The sequence below is a fragment of the Monodelphis domestica genome, chromosome 7, assembly GCF_027887165.1.
Source record: "Monodelphis domestica isolate mMonDom1 chromosome 7, mMonDom1.pri, whole genome shotgun sequence".
NCBI lineage: Eukaryota > Metazoa > Chordata > Mammalia > Didelphimorphia > Didelphidae > Monodelphis > Monodelphis domestica.
In genome coordinates, this window is record NC_077233.1 from 226309185 (window position 1) to 226328323 (window position 19139).

Here is a 19139-nt window from a genome sequence, read left to right on the forward strand (position 1 = left end):
TAACAACTCATATCTGGTCCAAAAAGGTTCAATCCATTTAATTGCTAAAACAGTTTAAATAATGTTCCTCTAGCTGATAAGTCTTTCATTTATCTTAGTAAACCTTTACTCCATAAATCATTGAAAGACAAAGGCAATGTGAACTGATGGCTTATTTTTGAAACTATTCTGTAATTGAAGCATGATATACTTTTACTATAGAGATGATATATATATTATATAGAAAATCAAGAACCCTCCAGGTAACAATGAATCATTAATATTTTGGGATGCTGCCTACAACCAACCCTCTTCCATCACCCTGCCTTACCTATAATTTCAAATACATCATAGCTATCTTTGTAAAAAAATAAATAAAATCTTTACTTTCTTCGTATCAATTCTAAGCTAGCAGAGTAATTAGGGCTAGGCAATTAGGGTTAAGTGGCTTGCCCCATGTCACATAGTTAGATAATTACCTGAGACTTGAACCCAGATCCTCATAGCTCCAGACCTGGCATTCTATCACTATACTACCTGGCTTCCCACTACTTGTCTTTCCAAAGTGGTATTGGTGCTGCTGCTTAACACCATAATTCAAGGTTTGAATTCTGTTTTATTTCCTTCAAAAATATTAAGAAAAAAACTAAAATAATGTATATTCCCTCTCAAAAGACCATAAGTTTTTAAGATGTCAAAATTAATTTACCATTATCAACCAAGAATGAAATACAAGGCATACATTTGGCAAGAGAGTAATATCAGCTTCTTTTGTAGATTTCTATGTGATTAGTTAGTGGGGGCAGGAAGCAGTGTGGTATGGGGGAGAAAAACCCTCTACCACACCAGTCTTCTTATACCTCACTCCACCACCAACATATTTTCTGATCCAGTGACAGTGGCTACCTAGATAAGACTACCACATAAAGCTATCACAAATAAGACATTCCATTTCTTGATTCTGGGCATTTTCTTGTATTGTTCCCCATACTTGGAATGCTCTATCTCCCCATTTCCTCCTCCTGGCTTCCTTTAAGTCTCAATTAAAATCCCATTCCTCTTAAATCTAGTGCCTTCCTTCTCATTATTTCCTATTTATCCAGTTGTTGGCTCATGTTTTTTGCTTATTGTTTCCCTCCATTAGATTATAAGCTTCTTGAAGGCATAAATTGTCTTTTGAATCTTTTTTATATCCCCAGTGCTTAGCAAAGTGCCTGGCAACTGGTTCATGACTGATTGTTGATGGGTTTTACGAAACTAACAGATTTAAACATTTACCATATTACACAAGTCATTTTACAAAATATTTATTCTGAAAAAAATCACTCTGTACAAATTTAGATAGAACATTCTCAACGCTGCAGATTTATAAAAATGCTAATGCAACATAAAGACTCAAGTAAACTTAAAACTTGTGTTTTTAAGTTAAAAGGAAAAATTGCTTTTTAGAAGCAATGTAACAAGAGAAGTCTAGAAGTGTCTTAAAAGCCACCCAAAACAACCAGGAGGTTCATTTAAGAACTCTTAGCATCCTGCTTTCTTATCAGTTACATTCAAATACATAATGTCTCAAGGGATGGCATTTTCCCTATAGTATTATAAAGCCCCATTTATACATAATGTCAAACACTAAGCTAGATTTCCAAAACTGGTTATGCTTTTACTGTACATAAACTTGTGCTTGGAAAAGTCAGCACACTTTGTTCATAATTTTCTGGTTCTTTAACAAAAGAGGGAATTCTATACACTTGTTACAAACATCTGTACAAACCAATATAGTTCCTGTAAGGTGGTGAGGGTGGTTCTGAAAGGGTTAATATTTGACAGTACTGAATTAACTGCCCAAACTGTACATTCTACAAAGGAAGGAAAACAATTCCACGGAAATCCAAACGTGGAGAATTCTGTTTCTTAAAAGGTATTAAAACTTTACAGTAGATTTAAGATCTGCCATTCCTAATCATCTAGCCATTATTGGGAGCAAAATCTCTAAAACTAAATTTCATCTAAGTATAACTTGAGGGCCCTTCCCTTCCCAACTTTTAGAGAAAAATTTAAAAGCCATCTCTGCATAATAAATCACTTCTTTTGTACATGACTGTTTTAAGAAATGAATCAAAACCCAGTAAATCATGGGACTTCTGTAAACATGATTTGAAATAAACCCGGGAAAGAAATTAAAAAGTCAGTGACAGGCAAGTCAGAGTCTAAAAAGACTCCTTCACATTTTTCCTCCTAACACAATGCATGGCTCATAGTGCAAGCAGCAGAACAGCTGCTGACATTTCCAATTATAGCCAGGGATGCCAGGCAGGATCCATGCGGCACAGATTATCCAGACTATTTGCAGCTGCTACAAGGGTGTTGACTTTGCTCTCCCCTCCTTCAAACTGAGCAAGATTATGGAGTCGGGTCATGATAGCAGTCACAGCTTTCTGAACCAGTGAAACCAGCTGCTGGCTGTCCATGTTCTCAGGCTGCCCAGCTGCTGAGAGTGGAGAGGAGGTATCCTCTTGAGTTTTTTTGTGCCAAGCAATAATTTCATCCCGAAGTACCGTTTTCAGAATGCCATCAACCTACAGTAAAGAAAGAGAAGTTTAAAAACTTTTAAAAGTTTTTAACTGAAAGAAGCATCAAAGGACAGTGACTTTCTAACTCAATCATGCCCAGGTGCTAATTGACATTTTGAGCCATTTTTCTGATCTCAGTATCTTAGTGTTGGGTGACACAAGAGCCTACCACTTACTGACAACCATAATAATCCTTACTGGAAATAGGCTATTTCCTTTTCTAAATGCAGTTATTTGAAATCTATAAAAACCTTTCCTCAACAATATGGCAGAAGACATGGATTCCAGGAGTCTCTAGGTAGGTAGCAGTGGATAGAAAGCCAGGTCTGGAGGCAGGAGGACCTGGGTCCAAATCTGACTTTAGACGCATCTAGCTATGTGATGCTGGGTAAGTCATTTAATCCTGTTGGCCTAGCTTTTACTGTTTTTTTAATCTCAGAATTCATATTAAGACAGTTTCTTTTTAAAAAGGAAGAAGACAGGGTTTCTGATCCTACTGCTGTTTCTTAGCTGCTTTTGAGAGACCTCCAAGAAGTTCTTTAGTAATATTTTCTTATGCTTTGTGAACTTCTAAGTGCCATAGAAGCACAAGCTATTATTATCTTGTTTAAAGGGTTTTCTAGCTAATCCTACAATAGTGAGTTGTAGCATTTTCAGAAGAAGCAAAAGCACCAGCACAAATACATATACCTCCACATGTTATTTATATAGCCAAGTAATTTCACATATTACCAGTACAGAGAGCTGTCTCACCAGAATTGCAGGACTATGTTTACAGAAGATTAAATAAATGTCCCTTAGTTCTCATCCTACCTAATTGATCATTTCTTCTCAGATTCCTTTGTAATTTCTTCCTGTGGGTCATGCCCACTAACTGCTAGTATCTCCCAAGGTTCTGTCTGGGCCTTCATTACTTTACATTTTAGATTAACTGACTTGATCTGTTTGGCTCCTGATTAGCATATCCATGTAACCTAGATTCCCAGTTCTCATTTCTTTTGTGACATACTATCTTTTCAATATCTCAAATTGAATGTCCCCTAGTTATCAAAGCTTGACTTGTACAAAATAGAATTCATCTCTCCCCTCCAACTCTCTTTTATTGTCAAGGACAGCAGCATTTTCCCAATCACCACAGCATGCAAACAGAAGACTCTGCAATCTCATTCATCTCACCATCCAACACCTATCCCAAATTGTCAGTTCTACTATCATGCTTCTATTATATGTGCCCTTCCCCACTTTTCTTCATTCATACGAGCCATCTCTCTAGTTCAGGCCTTCATCAATCTTACCTGTACAACCACAATAGACTTCTAAATGGTATCTGAGTCTCAAGTCAGCTCCCAAGGTAATTTTGTTAAAGAATTGGTCTTTCCTTCTCTACAATGAACTTTAGAGGCTGACTTCCTATTACTCCTTGGATCAAATACAAACTCTCTAGTCTAGCATTTAAAACCTCTCATAACTTGGCTCCTCCCTAATTCTCCTGTCTTCACTTTGCTTCCCTCCACATATACACTCTATTATCCTGCTATTTGGGTTGTCTCTTCTCCATTCCTTGAATGCTTTTCAGTGCACATCTCTGCCCTTTAGTCTTCTTCTGTGATATAGAGAGAGTGTCTCTCTCTCTCTCTCTCTCTCTCTCTCTCTCTCTCTCTCTCTCTCTCTCTCTCTCTGCCATTCGTTGTATTTCTAGCACTCAGTAGTAGATAGTAAGCACTTAAATGGTTATTACTAGCATTTCCAAAGTTTGTATCAAAATGACTTATTTCAGATAGGAAATTAATGCTTGCTACAAAGAAAATACATTTATTAATAGCAGACATATCATGTAGAATGTATTAGGCTGCTTTGGTGTGATTGAAGTTTACTAATTACATAATGTCACCACTAACCATTTAGAAAAGACCCAAAACCATCTAAACTAAACAAACAGGATCTATTCAAATTAATATATGGCATTTCTCCTCCATAAATTGGCAGAATCTAAACTTTTAAAGAAAATTTTGAGTTAAATGTAGCCTTTTAAAGACTACTCAGAAATGAAAACATAGAAGTTTCAATGTCTACTAAGTCTAAAGAAAATGTTGTATGTCAGTCTTTAAGCCTGCTAATCAACTGACATTTAGGTCAATAAGCAATGTCCAATACTAAAGAAATTTAACATTCTTCCTAGTTAACCCTAATCTTATCTTCTTCTGCCTATTCTTCTATTATCCCCTTAAATCTATTCTTTTCAAAGTTATTTTCACTAACTCTCTTCCATTTCTAAAAACTCTATTGCCTCCCTCCTAATATAGTTTATCATCCTTGTGGACCCTCTAGTTTCTCAACCTTTTCCTATTGGATTTCATGAGTTCATCAGACTGCTTTGAGCTTTATATATATATATAAAAATAATTTAAATTATGGTCTCAGTAACATTTAAGAAGCATTCACCACCTTCATCTTTCCTGCTATTCTCACTCAAAAATTGACAAACTTTACCCTCTACTACCCACATTACCTCTCACCTGGGAGCTGCCTGGTAATCCTTTCACCTGGCAATAGATAGACTCCTCTCATCATCCTCTCTATAGGAGCTGTTACAAACCATCTCAAATGATCTAGATTTAGAGAGAGGAGAGGAGCCCTCAGAGGCCATTTAATTCAAAACTTTTCCTTTTACAGAAGAGGAAACTGAAGCCCAAGGAATTTAAGTGACTTACTCAGGTAATAAGAGTCAGAGGCAAGATTTGAACCTAGATTCTGACTCCCATATAGAACCAGAACTCCTTCTAATCTACCATTATCTCTTCTAGCTTTTGCTCTCTCATTCCATCTTCATCCTTACATCTACCTCAACCTTTCTCAATCTCTGTAGATGACACTGAAATCCACTTTACTGAGATGAAAACTTCTAATGAAAACTCTTCTATACAAGTCCCCTACATTTCAAAATTTTTGTTTTTGCCCATTCTCTCCTTCTGACTTAGAGAAATAAATGCCCCTCTTCCTTTCAATGGCTTCTTCTTCCATGTGTCTCCTCCTTTGAATTTCCTGAATATTTGCTGAAATGATGTCATTAATCAACTCCTAATTTTCGTCTTGGAAATAAAAAATTATAAGAAACAATCTTTCTGAATGTTGAGCCTGCCAAAAAATTTATTTTTAACCTTTGTTTTTTCTTGTTTCCTCAGAACACAGGGAAATATTTGTACACCCTGCCTGTAGCATCGCTAAGTTAATTAGATGTTTATTACAAAGTTCCAGCTGTAAGGTCTTGCTTCATCATTGCTGTGTCCATTTCCTTTTTATATCTGAAACATTTTTAAAATAGTGAATGGAGCATAATTGGATAATCAACATAAAAAGGATAGCTGAAGGATAAATTACCCATGCAACCCAGTGTAGCATTTTTTAGGATTCTATTTTTAAAATATTTTCCTCCATGTCTTAACATTCTTGGATTAAGTAAATTCTGAAAATTTCCCTTTTCTATATAAAAAAATTTCCACTGAATAATAAAAGCTAACTTAAAAAAACTTAAATCTTTTATTTTATTTTCTTGAAATGCTGGCTTCCAAGGGGCAGGACATACATTTCAAATGTTTTCTTTACATAGCACCACTTTAACAAGATCATTTAATGAATATAATGTATAAAAATATTACAATGTTATTTACCTTAAAGTTTGGCTGTGCAAAACAACGGGCAACAGCAATCATGGAAGCAGTTAATGGACCAGAGACTCCAATTGTGGTCAAGAATTCTGAAATATTAGGTGTGAGGCGGAATGGAACAGGACGATTGGCATCCAGGTCTCCAGTAGCGTCATTAATGTCAAATCGAAAATAGGCAACATTAAGTTTGCCAGTGTCCTAAATTTCAGGAGAGCATTTTTTTAGAAAGTGTCTTAGAAGAATCATTCATTAAATATTGTCAGTATAGGTTAAGTTTCATTTGCATCAAATTACCTGTGCAATCTGTAACATCTCTGGATTGAGTCTATTTAAATGAAATACAAATTCTGCAAAACCAATTAGTGCAAGCTGGATTGTGAACATCTTTCGGAAGGTCCAATAATCAGTGGCATTGGGGAATGTGTGCAAAGCCCACTCTCGTAACATACTGCGAGGTACCATATTGCTTTGAACTTCCTTGAGAATATCACGAAGGACCTAAATGAAAGGAAATGATATTAAATCCATGCTATTTTTGATCAATTTATAAATAATAGTCTAAAACTTATGCACTAATAAAACTTTTTTTCTTCTTTTTAAACTTAAACGGTGATCATCCTCTGGAAGAGTTGCATAAGAATCTTTTAGAAATTATATTTTCATAGTTCAAGATCCTCTGTTATCTGTATAATATATTGTCTCAAAGTAGACCATGCACACTCTAGGAACCTGGAGATCACAGAAACAGACATTATTGTCAGACTATTGTCAGATTATTGTCCTCTGAGAAAAGATGGAAGTTGTTAATGGCCTTTTTAGCCTTGGGGATGGCTAAAACCACAGAGTATTCTTGATCTAATTCTCTAAAAGATTACTTAAATATTTATACTTTCTCCAAGGAAATCCTGATATTGTAGCTCTCTATTTGCTAACATAAGTGCCAGTGATTTCCATGAACAAATGGGTATAAATTCTAAATAATGAATATGAATACTGATACATAATCATCCAATTTCTTTCTCTATAGGCATCAGAAGAATTTAAGTGCTTTAGTGAAAATAATAATTGTAGGATGTGTGATATACTTCTTCCAAGGTAACTGAGAAAACATTTGAAAGCTTCTATGATACTCAGTTACTGCAATATATATGAAACCAATTAGCTGGAAATAAGAACAAAGTCAGAATTTCTCTTTGTAGGAAAAGCTGCATCGCAATGACACTACTTCAATTAAAAGACTAAAGTTTCATAACCTGAAGAATCTCTTGAGAAAAATAGAAGCAGATGTTATAAAACACTTCACACTGTATTTTATACTAGAAAAATCTCAGTTCTCCCACAAATCCAGAAGATAAAGTATAATAAGATGCTGATAGAATGTATCAAATGCTGCTTTCTATCTTCATTTGATCAGAAAAACATGACTAGATAACTGGTAAATTCAAGTCCAGGACTATCAATGACCAGAATGTAGCTTCCATGGAATTATTCTGATGAAATAAATTTGACAATTGAGATAATTTCCTCCTGGACTCATTTCAGATCCTAAAAGCTCAGGATCAAATAGGGTCATGTATATAGTTTATAGCAGTGATGGTGAACCTTTGGCATGGGTGCCAAAGATGGCACACAGAGCACTCTCTGTGGGCATGCAGTCACTCCCCATCCCCTACCCCACAGAGTTACTAGAAAGGCAGAGTGACTTGGGCAGAGTTGCTCTCCTTCCCCTCTCCACATAACCTGCCCCTCTGCCCAGCAACCAAATCTGAGCACTTCTTCCCCTGTGTGAGGTAAGGGGGGGAGACACACCCAGAATTCAGTGGGGGACAGGCACGGCACTGGGGGGAGGAGGGGGGGCTCACACTCCATCTCTAAAAGGTTCTCTATCACTGGTTTACAGCAATACCATCTGAATGAAGACATTTGGCAATCATGAATAATGTCAGGTCTTACTTTGTAACCCTGTAAAAAAATTTTTTTAATTCCTTCTCTTCTGTCTTAGAATTGATACTAAGTATTTATTCTAAGGCGGCTAAGCAACAGGGGTTAAGTAACTTGCCCAGGGTTACACAGCTAAGAAGTGTGTGTGTGTGGGGGGGGGGGGGGGGGGGGGCCATCTGGGTGGCTCAGCGGATTGAGAGCCAGGCCTAGAGATGGGAGGTCCTAGGTTCAAATCTGGCCTCAGACACTTCCCAGCTGTGTAACCCTGGGCAAGTCACTTGATCCCCATTGCCTGGCCCTTACCACTCTTCTGCCTTGGAGCCAATACACAGTATTGATTCCAAGACAGTAGGTAAGGGTTTTAAAAAAAATTAAATTAAAAAAAAAAAGGAGTGTATGGGAATATTTGGACCCAGGACCTCTCATCTCTAGGCCTGGCTCTCTATCCAACTGAGCCACCCAGCTGACCTATAAGAATCTTTTTTTTTTTTTGCCTATTGATCTATAAAATGTAAAGAATTAGTAATAAAGGAAATATTACTTCCTAATTCAAAGATTTGTGGCATAGTTTCCAACTAATGATCTAGGACCACAGCAATTAAAGAGAACATACTGAAAACAACAAATACCCTTTACTACCAACAGAACTCTTAAATGCTTAGAAGAATGAATTAACAGACATAAAACACTGGTAAAAACTAAGCAGGCTTGCATGACAATACATGTAAAACCCAGATCGAATTGTTTGCCAGTTCTAGGAAGGGAGAGAGGGAGACAACTCTGGTTATACAACTTTAGAAAACTTATGTAGAAATTTGTTATTATATGTAATTGGTAAAAATAAAAGATATTTGTAATAAAAAAAATAAAATCAAGTTATTGATCACTGCAAGAAATAAAATAGCTTGGGGAAAAAAAACCCAAAATTAAGCAGGCTATCAGCATTAAACTCACCCCCTCCCCATCATCCTTAACTAAGGAAAACATTAATAATTCATGTCTCATGCTAAAATAGTTTACCATTTAAATAGGCTAACAAAATGTGTGGTGCTTAACTGTAAGTGTTTGTTCAAGAAGTTCCTAGTTTTAACTTTATCAAAGACCAGAATAATCACAAAAAGTGTCAACAACCCTTTCCTCTGCCGGGCATCTCAAACATGGCCATAGGTCAGAGGAAATGGGTGGATGAGCATTTTGAAAGCAAGCTTCCCAAGATCAAAGTCTTCTCTGTCATTCCCATGATGAAATAGTCACCCTCAGAAACATCCAAAGGGGAATGTGGAACATCTCCTTTGGGCTATTAGCAAGAAGAGAAAATACAAATATCCATTTTCAACAGTTTAAACATCCTTCACAAGTCTGAAAAAGGCATTTGGACCAAATAATCTCATTTTTAGTTTTCTGATCCTTTGGGTACAAGGTTTACTGTACAGAAAATGCCTTGGCAAGTAGCACTCACTGACTTTTCAAGGATGTTGACACAGTTTTCTGTTAACAATGTAAGACCTCAGCAATTAAAGAGAATAGTGCCCTGATACAGAAGAGCAAATTAACACAAGCTCTCTAAAGATCACAAGGGACAGTCACTCATACTCTTAAAGGTAGAAGTAGTGTGAATGAGGGAGAGGAAGAAAGCTAAAGATCAGCAAGGTCCAATTCTGACATATTATTTCTTAAAATTATCAGGACCCACTCAAAAACAGAAAGGCTAGTAGAGCACTGAACATAAGCAGATAGGAAGCCCTGCTTCTTAGATCTGAGGGGGTGAGGAATCCTACTCACCTTCCATACAGCAAACAAAGAGGAGGACATCCTCAAAGGCTTTCCGCTTTAAGACAAGCCTCTACTGGTTGGGAAGGGAGAAGTGTTCTAACACAAAGTGCACAACACCAATGATACCAAATTTCTAAAAACAAATCTGGTTCTTTTAAATTTACAGTTTACTTATGTTAGTGTGATTACCATTCAAAAAAAGCCTCACTCAAGTCAGCAGTCTTAAATTCCAACAATTCACAGTCTAATAAACTTAGCCCAAATTTTAGGGCTTGCCCCTTAATGAATGTCACATTTGTTTAAAGCAGCTATTTTTAATGGTGAAAAAAACAAATGAGAAATCAGTACATTAAATAAGGCACAGAAAGTGCAGAAGTAGCATGGGGCATCCTTACAAAGTCAGTCTGAATATGATTAATCACAGCATCAGTACCTGATGACTGGCTTGGGTCCCCCGTGCTTGCACTGTTGCCAGTCTGTCGTAGTAACGAGAAATGGGGTTGTCATGCTCAATACCCTTCTTGGCACAACGTTGTTTGTATATCTCCACAAGGGAAAGAGAAGAGGGATTGTCTTCAACAAGACGCATCTGTGGAGAGACTGCCACAACTCGAGGAACTGTAAACAGAAGAGAAAAAATGGGTCACAGTATTAAAACTCTTAAAGAAAACTTCATTAATAGTCTTTGCCACTCTAATACTTAGAAATGATACCAAAACAGAAAGGTTAGAAAAAAACAAAATAAAAAATTTATAAAAGTGGGTGTAGGGGGAGGGAGGGCATTGCAGCTAGGTAGCACAGAAGATAGAGAGGTAGGCCCAGAGTTCTGAGGCCTCAGACACTTCCTAGCTCTGTGACCTTGGACAAGTCATTTAATCCCAATTGCCTGGCCCTTGCTGCCCTTCTTTTTTAGAATTGGTACCAAGACAGAAGGTAAGGATAATTAAAGGAAAAAAAAGAAGAGGGAGGGGGAAAGGAAGGAAGGGCAAGAAAACTTTATTAATATTCAGGTTGTTGCTCTAGTGACTACATGCATACAAAAAGGGACAAATTTTCAAATCCTTTCCTTTTTTTAAACCCTTAACCTCCCTCTTAGAATCAATACTGTCTATTGGTTGTAAGGCAGAAGAGTAAGGGCTAGACAATAGGGGTTAAGTGATTTGCCCAGGGTCACACATCTGGGATGTATCTGAGGCCAGATTTCAACCTACAACCTCCCATCTTCAGGCAATTCTCTATCCACTGAGTTGCCTAGCTACCCCTTAATTTCAGATTTTTATAGCAAAATTCAAACTATCTGGATGAGGACAATTTTAAAATGTGCTTCAAATTTAGAGATTCTAAGAAGAGTCTTGGAATGAAAAATGGTTTCAAGGACAGGATTTTTCCACAGCAATATTATATTAATCTGATTTCTTTTTTTTTTTAACTGACCCCACCATTCCAAAAAGAATAATTTATTTTCAGATCATAATTAAGATCAGTTTATAGGAGTACACATTTGAGTATCATCTTACTTATCCTAAAGTACCTTATCCTAAAGAAAGGAAAAACTATTTTCTGAACATGAAGGACTTTTGTCCTTTTCTTAAAATAAACTGAAAATTCAATGAGTCATAATCACCATATTCACAAAAATGCTGCAAATCCTGATGAAGGAAAGGCCCCATTATGATAGCAGATTATTGCCATTTATGCTTAGATAATAGCTTTAAATGCAATATAACTGGATACTGTGTTATTTCCTACAATATAAGGCAATCTAAATTCTATATATGCTTAAGTTCCAGAATAAGCTGAAATTCTTCGGAAGGTGATCTGATTGATTTTCCTGAACTAAGTACATTCTTGGTCCTCTACTAGTAGCCAATGCTGTTAGCACCAACTAAAGAATTTAGAGGATTGGAAAAGAGCACGACTGGAAATCACAGAGATGGACACCAATTACAGTTCAACAAACCAACTGCACAACCAGGAACAAGTCACCTGCTGTAGTTTTCTCATCTGTATAAGTTGAAAGATCCCATCCAGTTCTAAGAATCTATGGTTTACAGTATCTCAATAAATTAGTAATTATCTGTTTTCCAATCTAAACTCTGGCATTTGAGGAATCAATCATTAAGTAAAAAATAGAGGTTACAGTGTAGACATTTTTTAATGATATGAGCCTTCTGGTTTTCAATTTAGCCATCTTCTGATTCTATGGAGATAAGGATGATGCTGATGATAGTTTGTACATGCAGGGTTTGTTGACTGTTATAATTAATACAACCGCAGAGAAGGAAATTTCATAAGGATAAGAAAACAAATTTGGTGAAAGTGTTGTAATATCAAGTTAGAATCATCATAGAAGCACCTACTAGTATTTTGAAAGAAGGCAGCTATTATAAAACCCATTTTTTTCTCCTGGCTATAAGAAAGAATTTTTCAATAGTATAAATCCAGATTAAAAAATAGAGACCCACAGCAAGGTTAGGAGGAAAACCCTCTATTATTTACTACTTTACTTTTAAAATTCTCTCTTTTTGGAACCTCTTCCAATTCCATTGCATCAACTATCTGATTATAAATGACTTCCAAAACTAAAGTATATCTGAATTGCTTGGCACAAGCAAAAAAAGAGATGGCTTAATTTTGTGACATAACCAATGTGGCATCTTGGATAGCACTGGCTTTGACCCCAGAACATTTCAATCTGACACATATTGGCTATGTGACCCTGACCTGCTCACTTAATTTCTCTAGGGGCTCTAGGCAACTTTCTAAAACTAATAACTTGTACTAGGATAAGGAGAAAAGCAGGCGATGGGGGAAAAACAAAAGACTTCATATCAAATCTTTGATGAGAGTCTGACATTTAAGATACATAAGAAATAAACAAAAATATTTAAGACCAAAATCCAGTCTCCCCCCACAAAAAAAGTGGTCAAAGAATATGAACAAAATATTCCCTGCAGTAAACAGAAGAAAAGGCATTTGTATGCAATTCAGAATGGGAGTTTCCTTACCTTATAGTTTTCTAAATCAATGAAATCACAGGTTTGGTCCCTATACCTATCTTTATTTTGTGCCAACAATAGTTATTTGTTTGCACATGCATAGATACCAGAATGACCTGAAACAATGGACTCAGAGTAGATAAAAGTGGGAGTTTTCCCTACTATTGGTTAATTTGTTTTCTGTTACTTGAGTGCCAAATTTCATATCATACATGTTTTATTGCTCTCTTTTAGAGTATTGTAAATTCTGTGGTTTTTAATGGTGATCATCCATCAATCAATAAACATTTAAGCACCTACTATATGCCAGGCATTATGCTAAGCACTGCAGGTACCAAAAGAGGCAGAAGACTGCCCTCAAGGACCTTACAATGTAATGGGGGAGGAAACACTCAATATATACTAACAAAATACATATAGGACATATAAGAAATAATTAACAGAGGGAAGGCACTGTAATTAAGATGGGTTAGAGAAGGCTTCCCATTAAAAAGTGAGATTTTAGTTGGGATTTAGAGGAAGCCAGAGACAAGTTGGTCGATGGAAAATTCCAAGAGTTAAGAGACGGGGTGCCTTCTTCATGGAACAGCTATGAAGCCAATGTCACTGACTCAAAGAATAGGTATAGGGGAGCAAAGTTTAGGAAGATTGGAAGATAAGAGGGGGCTAGATTATGAAGGGCTTTAAATGCCAATCAGAGGATCTTGTATTGTTCCTAGAGGCACCAGGGAATCATTGGATTTTGCTGTATAGGGAGGTGACATGATCAGTCCTGCATGTTAGGAAATAGTACCTGAGGCAGACAGACATGCCAGCAGGTTATTACAGTAGTCCAGGCATGGGGTGATGAGCAATCTACATGAGAATGGTGGCAGAGGAAAGAAGCAAGTGTATTTGAGAGATGTTGCAAATGTTAAATCAATAAACCTTGGTAACAGCTTGGATATGGAGGGTAAGAGAAGAGAAACCAGGATGACTCCTTTGTTGTAAGTCTTAGGGTCGGGGAGGATTAGTATTGCCCTCTACAGCAGTAATAATTTTTTTTAATCCCAAAGTCATAGTTACTTCAATAACTGTTTTCAGGGGCTATTGATGGAAAGTCAAGAAATTCAAAGTATTCCACAATGAAAACAGGATGAGTTGTAAGAAATACAGATGAAGATGCAGTTTAAAATGAAAAACAATTCCAAGAACTGAGAAGCAGTTATTGAAAAATAGTCTAGTTAATCCAAACAAATCAAGCAAAAATTTTCAAAGGGCAATGACAGCTGAAAGGGTTGTTAATGATTCTTCTATAGAATGCAGGACAGGCTTCCTAAAACTGAAACAGTGAGAAGACAGTTCAAAAAAAAAAAAGGCCTAACTTACTATCTAAAATATGCTTGTCATGAGCAAGAATGTTATAAAAAGACTGGGAAAAAAGGTAATTTTTACTGATGAAACTCACTTTTTTATTCAGGGATATACCAAAACACTTGTCTAAAGAAATCTAGTTGAGTCTTCGAACCACTCAAGAAATATTTGGGGATTTTTTTTAAACTTCCTGAAGGTTTAGAAGTCTTGATCTACTGAGATGTAGAAATGTTCTAGAATTATAGAAATTCCTAAATGAAGATAGAATGCTGCAACAGGGTCTTGGCATCATGCCTCATGCCAAGGAAAACTAAGAAGAGATAAGAGATAAAAATGCTTCACTGACCTGGAAACTTACTTGATTTAAACCCAGTTGAAAAACTATGTACTAAGGGCAGCTAAGTGGCTCAGTGGATAGGGAGCCAGTCCTGAAGACAGGAAATTTAAAAAAAAAATTTTTTTTAATTTAAAAGTCCTAGACTCAAATCTGATCTCAAACACTTCCCAGTTATGTAACCATGGGCAAGTCACTTAGCCTCAATTGTTTAGTCCTTACCTCTCTTCTGCCTTGGAACTGATACAGATGGTAAAGGTTTTTATATAAATAAAGAAAAAAGGAAAAGAAAATCAACTGGTTGGTTCTAATTTGTTAGTAAATGCAACTTGTGCTGTAACAAATTGCTACTGTACATAAATGATATACTGGTTTCCAATATGTTAAGGCCTAGGGATAACCTTGTCTCATGACTCTTAACTTCCCTTGGCGGTAGCTTGTCTATCTCAATTTACTCACTGGTACTTGACCTCTAGGTGACATCAAGACAGTGACATGGGAGAAAAAGAAATTTAAATTAAACAATACTGCTATGATTTCATTGCTCTAATATGTTAATCAGTTGTTTGTTTGTTTGTTTGTTTTTGAGAAGGTATTCAAATTTGGAGTACTTAGCAGAAATAAATATTTATAGGAAGTCTATTCAACTCCTAGCACTTTGTGCCCTCTTTTCTAATACCTACCATTATTGTTATTATTTTAAACAAAAACCCTTGCCTTCTTAGAACTGATATACAGAACCAATACTGAGTATCGGTTCTAAGATAGAAGAGTGGCAAGGGCTAGGCAATTAGGGTTAAGTGCCTTGCTCAGGGTTCCTAAGAAGTGTCTGAGACCAAATTTGAACCCATAGAATCTCTAGGCCTGGCTCTCTATTCACAGAGCCACCTAGCTTTCCTTATCACTTACCATTATTATAAAAGTAGAAGAGAAACACAAAGGACTTAGAATAATTTTCTATTTCTTTGTTTGTTTCATGGGTTTGCTGTACCTTTGTTTTGCATAATGCCCCAAGAAACCTTACTTGGGCAATATTTCCTGATAATCAAAGCAGAAGGAATAACTTAGACCCAAAGCATGGCATCAAGAAGGGTTTCAATCTGACAATGGTACTTCTCCATTTCAGAGAGTTGGCCTTGCTTGGCCCTAATACAGCCTTTTTACCTTCTGTCTCAGAATCAATACTAAGTATCAGTTCCAAGGGCAGAAGAGCAGTAAGGGAGAGGCAATGTGGGTTAATCATCTTGCCCAGGGTCCCACAGCTAGGAGGTTCCACAACTAAGAAGTGTCTGAGGCCACATTTGAACCCAAGACCTCCTCTCTCTAGGCCTGGCTCTCTAGCCACTAAGCCACCCAACTGTCCCAACCCAATGCAGCTCTGATATAAAAATATATGAAGTACAAACGACAGTTCATAATAATTTAACATCAGAGGGATAAAGAGGTTTAGTTGTTTTTTCAGCAACACATATTTCTTTAAAATAAAAAAAACTAAATAGCAGGAAGAGACCTAGACCTTATCTAATCCAACTCCCTCATTTTATAAATAAATGTAACTGAAACTCAGCAATGAAGATACCATTTATGAACATTTTCAAGATTTGAACAATTTCACTAGAGGTACCAGTCAGTAGTGTCTATTTTAAGGTAATATTTTTTAGAAGGAAAAGTCACTCCAATTTAATTAAGTAGGTGGCATTCATTTAGGTAATCTCCCTTTTCATATAGAGAAATGATGATTGCTCTCATATAACTCACAAAAGCAAGCAGGAGATCCACCCGATAAGTTGCTTTGGGACCCCTTTATCCCAATACCTGTGAAAAACAAGTGCCTTTTTGTGGTTTCTTTTCTCTTCTCTAAACAGGGATTCAAAAGCCGAAGAAGCTGTAAAACCCGTTCTTCTCTTCGAGATTCTGTCAGGCAGGCGTCATTCATGACTAGATATGGGTAAATCTTTCCATTATGCCCTCGGATATACAGTCTCCTGGCTGCAGTGTTGTGCTTCTGTACTATCTCTACCCTGGGCATAAATCTACCAAAAGAAAAGTAAAAGAATATGAATTTCTGTACTATGAATTTAATTTCTTCTTCATTGAAAAGAAAAAGGATTTTAGATACATGTAGTATTTAGAGCTGCTATACAGTCAACAAAGGCAGTAAGTTTTAAGATCTAAGGATAACAATCAGTGGGATGGATGGCAGGAGTAATAAAAACATTAAAGATTCTCTGGTTTGGGGAGCTAATCCTAACATAAAGGAAAATCTCTAAACCAGGTATATGTTTCTTTTTCCAGCTTCTTTGCAGTTTAGTCTGAATTCCACTGAGAAAAGGTGTCCTTCATTAAACTCTCACAGCATTAGCGGTGGAAAGATGAAATTAAAAGGCAGGATTATTTTCAGACAGCAATGTCAATGAGTTTAGGTATTTTGTCATTAACCCTAAGAAGCTGAAGAGATTCAGCCATGGCCACAGTTATACCCAAGAGAATGACCTGTCTTTAGGTCAGGGTGAAAGAGAACCTTAAGATCTGTCTCTTGGACTCAGTAACTAGTTTCCAAAGATAGACTCTTAAGAGAAAGCTAGGGCAGAAAAGTGAGTTACATACAGCAGTATAGATTAGTAAAGGCTCTTCCAAATCACTATTGAATTTAAAATTAGATGCAACATATCTCAGTTATTTTTAAATTTAAAATATATTGATACAATTTAATAGTAGACTAGAAAACACTATATTACCAAATATATATATATATACACATATATATACACTTATCTATTTATGCATGTTATAATGTTGTAATTTTCTTAGATCTAGCCTTACCTTGCAATTTTGATATAGTAATGTGTTGGCTTTGGCATTAGGAACTCTCCAGGGATTTCTACTTCAGCAGTTTGTGCAGAGAAATTACTTAGAAAACGACACTTTTCTTCTATGAGAAAGAACTTGGGAAGCTGCTTGGTTTTAGCCTCCAGGATTTTGATCCATTTTTTCAACTTAGAAATAAGATTGTGAAGCTTCATTGATCCTGGAACACTGAAGTCAAAATCTTCAAAAATAAATGACATAATAAAAACATTTTAAATTTTCAAAGAAAGAATGAAGCTAGTGCTTTCTTCCCAAAGGAATCATTGAGTTACTACTGAAAAGGGCCTAAGTATCACAGAATTCAAACTGAAGTGAGACCTTAGAGAACATATAGTTTAACCCTCTCTCATTTAAAAGATCAGGAAAGTGAGGGCCAGATAAATCAAATGACTAATAGAAAATTATATAATTGTCAATTAGCAGGCTAAGGGACAGTCTCCTGAAACAAAATATTTAAATCTCTCCTTAAAAAAAATAGTAAATTTAAAATCTTTAATGCTTTATGACATCAGATGCAATAAAAGACAATACTCATTTATGTTAAAAACACACACACACATACATATATGAATAAAAATCTATTCTTCCTATGCCATGATAAAAATATTTGAAATCTTAAATTAATATAGGCAATGGAAAAACCCATGAAGCATTCTTATGAAAAATAAGTCTAAACAGGATATCTACTGTTATTAGTCCTATTTAACAATTTTCTTTTTTTCTTTTTTTTAGTCAATTTAGAATATTATTCTTTGGTTACAAGAATCATATTCTATCACTCCCTTCCCTACCTCCACTCTTCCCATAGCCCATGCACAATTCCTATTTCCATGTTGTCGGTGTTTGCATTAGGATGTTCATTTAGTCTACATCCCCAATCCTCGACCCATGTAATCAAGCAGTTGTTTTTCTTCTGTGTTTTTACTCCCACAGTTTTTCCTCTGAATGTGGATAGTGGTTTTTCTCATAGATTCCTCCAAGTTGTTCAGGATCACTGCATTGCCACTAATGGAGAAGTCCATTACATTTGATTGTACCACAGTGAATCAGTCTCTGTGTAGAATGTTCTCCTGGTTCTGCTCCTCTTACTTTGCATCGATTTCTGGAGGTTGTTCCAGTCTCCATGGAATTCCTCCACCTTATTATTCCTTTTACCACAATAGTATTCCATCACCATCAAATACCACAATTTGTTCAGCCATTCCCCAATTGAAGGGCATCCCCTCATTTTCCAATTTTTTTTGCCACCACAAAGAGTGCAGCTATGAATACTCTTGTACAAGTCTTTTTCCTTATTATCTCTTTAGGATACAAACCCAACAGTGCTATGGCTGGATCAAAGTGCAGACATTCTTTTAGTGCCCTTTGGGCATATATTTAACAACTTTATGATATGTAGTAGGCATTTAATAAATGCTCATTAACTAAATTTGTAAATCAGCAATAACAGTAAGATACATCGACAGAGAAGCTGAAATATTTCTATTTGTAGATGGCATGACTGTAGACTTAGAAAATACAAGATAGTAAACAACAATACATGATTCCAACAACTTTAAAGTAGGATATAAAACCCACAAAAACCACCTGATTTGATTATTAAGAATCAAGACAAACTGAAGGAAAATTGTCATTTTCAATAATGAAAAATGTATTA

The 19139-nt window shown here is 36.1% G+C and overlaps 1 protein-coding gene across 11 annotated transcripts in view; it reads right to left on the reverse strand.

Moving 5' to 3' along the window:
* Window positions 1–1270: 1270 nt before the first annotated feature.
* TRRAP (transformation/transcription domain associated protein) overlaps window positions 1271–19139 on the reverse strand; it is a 186172-nt gene continuing 168303 nt past the window's right edge. For all 11 annotated transcript variants that reach the window (XM_007498285.3, XM_007498284.3, XM_056806503.1 and 8 more), the window contains 6 exons: window positions 17438–17663; window positions 16430–16647; window positions 10362–10546; window positions 6509–6712; window positions 6218–6412; window positions 1271–2555 (listed from right to left, as the gene is read on the reverse strand). In XM_007498285.3, coding sequence (XP_007498347.1) covers window positions 2271–2555; window positions 6218–6412; window positions 6509–6712; window positions 10362–10546; window positions 16430–16647; window positions 17438–17663 — 1313 coding nt within the window. In that variant the 3' untranslated portion in view covers window positions 1271–2270. The remainder of the gene's footprint in view (window positions 2556–6217; window positions 6413–6508; window positions 6713–10361; window positions 10547–16429; window positions 16648–17437; window positions 17664–19139) is intronic.